Consider the following 7,764-nt stretch of genomic DNA (forward strand, 5'->3'; position numbering starts at 1 on the left):
CGGAAGTTAATCAAATACTGTGGTAATAATTGCCCCATGTAAACATCCATCCAAACCATCTAAAATCCATCTAAAACCAGTGCAAAAAACATGATCAATTAAAAAACTACTACCATACACAATTTTCCAGCCCTTTGCTTTAGGCGTCGTCCTTAACAACGGCGTTCAACAAAGTATGGAATAAGCCGCGGACTTCAATTGATTTTTTGTACGTTTTTTGAATTTCGCACACACACCGTGCCCGATGTTTGTTGGCGTGCAGCAGCATTAAACAAAAATTTGTCTTGGAATTTTTGGCAAAAAGAAGACTTCGCGAAGCGGAAGGAAGTACTTTTATTTAACTTGAATAAAATTTCAATCAAAGAAGAAAATAAATACATTTAAATAAAATGGACTCAGTTACAGATTCTGGTGGACGAGGTAAGTGCCCATGTAGAATTGTGAAATTTGTTTGTGCAAAGGAATGCATGCACATTTTCTTGTTCGGTGTTTCAATGTATTGTAAATCTGTGTGTGTGTGTGTGTGTGTGCGGAAAAAAGAACCGTTGTGTTTAAAATGAAAGCCATACAGATTGAATGTAGGGAGGTTAAATGGACAATTGTTGGTGACATGTCCATGCAGAATGGTTGGGTCTGGAACCTGAGGGTCCAGGGTTCTCATTTTGAACAATAATTAAGGATTCTTGATTTTTTTTTTTGTTTTTTTTTTTTGTTTTTTTTTTTTGTTTTTTTTTTGTAGCAACGCGTGTTTTGCGTAAGCGTGTTGCATCCATTGATAGCGACAACACCAGCAGGCCTGGAACCCCCGTTCAAAGTAAACTAACAGCGGCAGCAAGCGCAAGTATGATGTCCTCCACAATGTGGTTATGTGTGTGTGTGTGAATTTATATGTTAATATATTTAATTTTTTGTATTTTATACAGAGGCATCTACCGATTCACCCCTGAAGCCACGCATGACACGCCGAAATTCTACATCGGGTGTTGCAACTCCTGTTAAAACCCCGGCAAAACCCCGTGTTGGCACTATCGCCACAATAACCGAGTCGGAGGCTAAAACTACCGCCGCCGCCTCACCAGCCAGACGTACAACAAGGCGACGCAGCACATCGTCCGTGGATGCGGATGTACCCGCAGCAACAACTGCTTCCAAGGCTCCTAATTTTGATACCTTAACCGAAGAGCAGGAGTCGACGACACAAAGCCGTATCACCAGGTCCAAATCGAAATCTCCACAACAAATAAAATCCGAGCCGACAAGTAAGGTGGTTGTATTAGTCGCCAGATCTGCTACTACGAGTACACGGAAATCTTTGAGAGGTTTGTCGGTGGCCAAGGTGGAAAATGAAATTGTCGAAGAAAAGAAGACTGTTGCTAAAAAATCTCCTCTAAGAGGAACCAAGGCGGCTACAGCCAAGAAATCCAATGATATAGACCAACTGGAAAATATTGATCCACTGGCGGCTAAAAAACAACAACAAGAAACATCTTCCAATGTTGTTGCCGAAAAGGAGGCGAAGGAGGAGGAGGAGGCTGCATTAAGAAAAGCCCAAGAGAAGGTGGCTGCTGCTGAGAAGCCAGAATATATTTCCTCAAAGTCTCAGGAAGAGGAGGCTAAGGAAACTGCTAACTCCGAAAAAGAAATGGAAGTTACAAAGGAAAAAGAATTAACAAGGGAGAATGAAAAAGAGGAGGCAACCACGGAAGCCAAACAGCCAAAGGATGTGGAAATGGAGATCACGGAAACAGAGCTTACAAAAGAGTCAGCTGAGAATGATGAAGCAGCTCAGCCAAAGGACCAACAAAAGGATGAGGAAGAGCAGCAGGAAAATAATTTCCAAAAAGATGGGGAAGAGCAGCCGAAAGATCATCAAAAGGATGATGATGATGAGGAACATCAAAAGGATGACAAAATGGCTGACAATGAGGCGGAGAAAATTACAAATGAAGAGGACAAAAGTACAGAAGATCCCACAGAATCACGGGTCATTGCTGATAAGGTAAATGCTGGAAATGTGTCAGCCTCCACAGAACCAAATAAAGAAAAATCCATATTGGTGGAAAATAATGAGAATAAAGAAGATGATGAAGCAAAGACAGCTGCTGAAGAAGCCACCAATGAAGGACCCACAACGCAAAAATCCAACTTGGATCAATCCTGTAGTATATTACCCATGGATGAAGATGATCAATCCATTATGGTACCTGAAACTCAAGCTGAAGAACAGCAGGAGGGGGAGGAACAGGAAACGGCCATTGAAAAGGAAACAACCACAACAGAAGCTAACACCAGCGAAAAAGCTGATGAACATGACGAAGAAGTTGAGCATAAGCCCGAGGTGAATGAAGATGAAGCCCACCAGGATATCAGCAACACCATAGGCGAAGAAAAATCTAATAACATTTCCGTTAAGGATGAAATACCAGATGACCATACTACCACTGCATCCAACCCAGATGATGTTCTTCCCATGGACGAAGATGAACCCATGGAAATGGATGAACCGGCGGGGGAGGAAGAGGAGGTTTGCAAAACACCCTCACCCAAGAAAAGAAAATCTTTGTCCAAGGTGCAAATTGCCACGCCCATACAAAGCTCGGCAAAGCCCCGAGCGGTAGCATTCAATTCGGTGGGCTCCGATGATGAATGTGAAAAGAGTATTTACCCGAAGACTCCGGGAAGTGCCAAGAGTAAAAGTTTCATTGAATTGGATAGTTCATTCCAGAAGGAGGATGGTGATGATGATTCGGTGGTAAGTGTAGATGATGGCAGTGATGATGAGGTTATTCCCGAAACCCAACAACCGGTAAAAGAGAATAACAAGAAGAAACTCCACTCACCACCTCCCAAGAAGAAGTCCTCCTCCTCCAGGATGGAAACCAAAATTGAAATGGAAACTGAAGAGGAGGAGGATGTCAATATGGAAGATGATACAGCAGAGGCTAATGATCAACAACAAAAAGAGCAGCAAGAAAAACAGGAATTGGATAAGGAAGGGGAAGAAGATAAACCTTCTAAAGCCAATACCAGCAGCATTCGAAAATCGGAATCAGAATCCACAACCACATCCACGAAATCTTCCCTAAATTCTTCCACTAGGAAAGAGGAAAATGAAACCAACTTAAAATGGTGTAATCCAAGTGTGGCCAGCAAAGGCACCAAGCTTGATACCATAGCAGCACCGGAGGAAACTAAAAAGGATTCAGCGGTTGCATCCTCAAAGGCTGAAAAATCAAAAAGGAAAAAACAAAAATATCTCAAACGTGATGAATGGAATTCCGATGATGAAGATGTTCCCGCCGATGATGATGATGAACCATTGATAGATGAGGACGATGATGAGGTTGACGATGAAGCCCCCTATCGCCGCAAACATTCCTTCCATGATGATGAAGCCATGGTGGCTGAAGATTATGAAAGTGGCGATTCCATGGATTCGGAGGAACGGCGTGAAATGTTGGAAAATGAAATACCCGTTGATGGTGAATCCATTGGTAGTCATACCACCGACGATGAGGATGCCGGCGATGAAGAGGAAAGTGAAAACGATTCATTTATTGTGTCGGATGATGAGGAAATCGACGGTGGTGAGGATCTTGAAGCCAACACCGATAGTGATGATGAAGACGAGGAGGAGGAGGATGGTGAGGACGCTGATGAGTTGGTGGAACATGGCAAGGAGAGCAAAAAACGTAAAGATAAAAAGAAATCCTATAAACGCATACAACGACCCAAAGATGACTCCTCTTCGGATGATGATGAAGAGGAGGAGGCGAAGAAGAACCACAAAGGAATGCCAGAAAAATGTGATGAAGAAGATGATGCTGAAAAGAATTCTCTAAATAACTCCAAGCTAAGTGATTCTGCGCTACGCTTACAAGCCAATGGTGATGAGGAAGATCAAACATCATCCTCCACTGACCAGGATACCAACAAATCACGTAAAGAGATTTTACGTAAACTCAATCAATCGGATCGTTTTAATAAATCGGTAAGGGATTTAGATCCGGATGTTGAGGCCTCCCCGGAAATTGATAAGACTGGCGATGATGAAAGTCATGAAAAACATCGCCATCATCAACAGTCTTCAGAAGAAGAAGGAAAAGAAGATGAAGAGGAGGAGGAGGGTGGTGAGGGTGAGGAAAGTGAATCTAAAATGGTTCAAAGCAAAAATGAAAGTATGCATGTTATGCGAGTAACCTCCGACGAAGAAGATGAAAACGACGACGACGAAAATGAAGAAGAAACCAATGCCGAAGATGATAATTATGAGGAGGATGAAGAAATTGCCGATGAAGGGGATAATGATGATTCCGACATTCAAAATGAGGACAAAGAAAATGATGGTAACAAGAAACAAACCAGCACCAATAAATTGAAACATCACAATCGTGGCTTGAGTGTTTCCTTTGGCCATTTTAAACCCCAAAAGAAAGACTCCTTGCAGAAACGTGTACTGCAGCGTTCATTTACCATTGGTGTACGCATAAGTGGTGGTGAAGTCGATACGGCAGTTATTGAGGCTAAACCCTGTATAGACGGATCAAATGCTTCCACAAATCCTTCATCCTCCTCCTCCGCATCATCGGCCAATGAGGAAACCGATGATACCACCACCGGTGTGTTAAGCACCGAAGATATTCGTTATTTGGAAAATTATAAACACATGCCTTTGGGTAATCCTTTGGTACGTACCCGACGCCAATCATTGGCTATGCCCTCCAACCCCGAACTGGAATTGTGCAACTCTTCGCTGGGTATTGCGGTGCCAGCCAAAAAACCCAAACGTAAAAGTCTGGCGGTACTCTCTGGCAATGAATTTAATCCATCACAATCATTTGTTCATAGCTTGGAATTGCGCAAGGCTGAATATGATCGTCAATCGGCTAAACGTAAACGTTTATCGAAAAGTTTTTGTGCCACCTCGGAAGGTGGTCTACTCGATGCCAGTATAATTGATTTAGATGCTCGCCATCTACATAAGAGATCCAAATTGTCACTGGATAGCAGTTTGCTGGTCGATTCTTTGGAAAATCTAAACCACTCGAAGGTGGCAAATAGTTCGAAGGTTAAACACAGTTCAACACCGCACGAGAAGAAGAAGTCCAACGAAAAGAGTGATACTAGTATTAGACGCATTTTGAATCGTTGTGATGAGATCTTGGAAGCCGCCAATCGTGCCAAACTTGAGGCTAAATTAAATAATAAAAAGGTGAGTAATTTTATTTGTCTTTCAATTGTGAATTTTATTTATGTTTATCTTTGTTTCCGTTTCAGAATAAGATGCCCAAAAAGAATAAGAAAAAGGCAAAGCAACGTCTATCTTCGTCACCGGAATCCAAACATGAACGTATTTTTGCACCATTGAGCAAAGATTTTAAACGGAAAGGTGAGTACAAGCATATATGGTTTATTTCTTGTAACCCTATATATCCTCGAAAAACTGTTTCTAACCTGGTTGCTTTTTGGTCCGCAATTTTTTAAAAATAATTGTTCATGCTGAAATATAGGCGTGGATTTTTTAAAAACAAAATTCTTTGATTGCTGATTGCGTACTTGAATGTGTGCCCGAGTTGTGGTGTTACTTAAGTCGCCCGATCGGTTGAGGAGTGATCCTCGCTCTTATCGGGGCATAAGTCTTCTTTCAATTCTTGGAAAAGTACTGGAGAGGATTATGGTGGCACGGCTTAGTGAATGATACAGCGAAGGCACGTCCTTGTATCAGTTCGGTTTTAGCGAGGGTAGAGGTACTGTGGACGCATGGCGGCATGTGCAAGATGGCCTGAACGGGTCAAATTCCAAATTAGTCCTTGGGATATTTGTGGATTTCAAAGGCGCATTTGACTTCCTTTTATGGGGATGGCGTGATCACAAGGTTGTCACAGGTCAGGTGTAGGGAGATTGCTCTTTGGGCGAGTCATTTTTGAGGCCGGAAGGCTTGTGTCGTGGGAGCCAGTGCTTCGGCCTGGAGAGATGTGTAGCGTGGTTGCCCAAAGGGTTCCATTTATGGTCAATGTATATGAAAACTCATAATGGATGCTCTGTTGCGGGAGCTAGCTCTGCCTCCTTCAAGGTCTGTGCATATGAGCATTAAGGGGATCGTCGCCTTGAACTGGAAATACATGGTGTGCAAGCTATGCTGGCTTGGAGGGGAGGTGGCAACCGAGAAGACGGTGCTGATGCTGCTGAACGCACGCAGCCGTTCTGGAGGGTGGGATTTCAGTACGACTCTTGAAAACGACCGGACCTTAAGTTGTTTAAGTAGTTTTGCTCGTCAATCATTTAGAAGAAGGAGAGCACTTAGTGGAGGTGGTCCTCGGTCGGTTGCATCGGGTGGAGGTTGTTGGCGGAGAGTGTGCTGACTGCTGATGTTTTGCATCGTGGGAAGTTCGCGGTTTTCCTCTTTCACGAGGTTCACTCCTCTTGTGGATGTCGTGAAGGCTGTAATGTGGCTCAGACGCTGGCTGTATAATTGGCATTCCGGAATATTGGCGTCCCAAAAAATTGCGATCGATTTTCAGCGAAAGTGTTCTATCCGCCCAAATGTTAACAAAGTTTTTACATGTTTTATTATTTATTTCAGATAAAGTTAAAAGAGCGGCTGCTGTAAAGAAGGCTCTGCGTGCCTCTGCCAATATGATAATTGGCAAGCAAATAAAGATTGTAAGTAGTTTTGAAATAAATAAAGGAATTTACTTTAACTTGTTGACATTGCAGGTCGAAGAAGACGATAGTCAAGAAGAAAACAACAACAATAATATTTGTACCAAATCGAATGCCAATGAAAACCTTAAAGGCAGATCAAAGAAATTAAAGAAAAGTATGTAAATTAAAAAAAAAACATTTTAAGAAAATTCGATTAAATCAAATTTCTTTATTTCAGCTCCTCTTGCCAATGATGCTGATAATGCTAATGAACATTGTAAATTTCGAAATTATTCCACATCGGCGGGTAGTGTCATTGAAACAATGCGTACACCGGAAAAGAAAAAGAAACCCAAAGTCATTCGTTTGGCTACGGGAAAAGTGTGCGTTGAACCCATAACACCCATCAAACGTACCATTCATACATGCCAGGGTATGGAATTTCATGAAAGTCCCGCCACTCCATATGGTTTCAATATTGAATTTTCTGCACTCGATACACCACATTTTGCCATGGCGGCAAAAGATCGCAAACGTAAACGTCAAAACGTGGAGGAGGCAGGAGGCAAAAAGAAAATATTCCCCAAACCCCAATGGACACAATCGGGTATGTTTGTTGAAGAGGAAATACCGGGGGCTAGGGCAGCAGCGGCAGCACAATTGGCACGTGCTTTTAAGAAGCAGCAACAGAACATGCCGCCTCAATGTAGCAGCGGTTATAATTTCAAACAAAATGCTCTATTCCGTGCCGATATTAAACGCAGTTCGGCCCGTGAAATGCTGCAGTTACGAGAACGTCGACCACTTCACAGCAATTATTAGAGAGAGTGTGTGTTATGTTTCTTAGGCGTTTATTTTTTTTATACATATATATTTTAATTGATTGTATTATTACTTATTCCTATTGCGCCCCATTGGATTTGCTTGTTGCACTCTATTTGTTTATTATTCCATTTTCTTATTTTAAATTGCCCATTATTATTTTTTGTGTTAAAATTCGTTGTTTTTTATATTACATTTGTTTTCTGAATCTACATATACTCATTTATATACAAACATGTGTGCCCCATTTTGTGTGTCTGTGTTTTAGACACCGGCTGCTCATGCATGCACAAAATC

General features: G+C 42.1%; 1 protein-coding gene across 1 annotated transcript; it reads left to right on the top strand.

Moving 5' to 3' along the window:
• The first annotated feature begins 389 nt into the window (after positions 1-389).
• On the top strand, positions 390-7,467 carry LOC133323813 (protein slender lobes). Its single transcript, XM_061532712.1, has 7 exons — positions 390-420; positions 740-841; positions 924-5,212; positions 5,278-5,389; positions 6,584-6,663; positions 6,718-6,820; positions 6,884-7,467. Exons 1-7 carry the CDS (start codon positions 390-392, stop codon positions 7,465-7,467), a joined length of 5,301 nt encoding a protein of 1,766 aa, XP_061388696.1.
• The last annotated feature ends 297 nt before the right edge of the window (positions 7,468-7,764 follow it).

The sequence above is a fragment of the Musca vetustissima genome, unplaced genomic scaffold, assembly GCF_032173495.1.
Source record: "Musca vetustissima isolate MV318-11 ecotype Yass unplaced genomic scaffold, APGP_CSIRO_Mvet_v1 utg6528, whole genome shotgun sequence".
Classification (NCBI taxonomy): Eukaryota; Metazoa; Arthropoda; class Insecta; order Diptera; family Muscidae; genus Musca; species Musca vetustissima.

What these genes read in the sequence shown, in the direction of transcription:
- LOC133323813 (XM_061532712.1), top strand. Translation starts at nt 390, where the DNA reads ATGGACTCAGTTACAGATTCTGGTGGACGAG. An exon ending in CTAAATTAAATAATAAAAAG is followed by an intron (nt 5,213 to 5,277) that starts GTGAGTAATTTT and finishes TTTCCGTTTCAG; the next exon opens with AATAAGATGCCCAAAAAGAA. An exon ending in TTGGCAAGCAAATAAAGATT is followed by an intron (nt 6,664 to 6,717) that starts GTAAGTAGTTTT and finishes TTGACATTGCAG; the next exon opens with GTCGAAGAAGACGATAGTCA.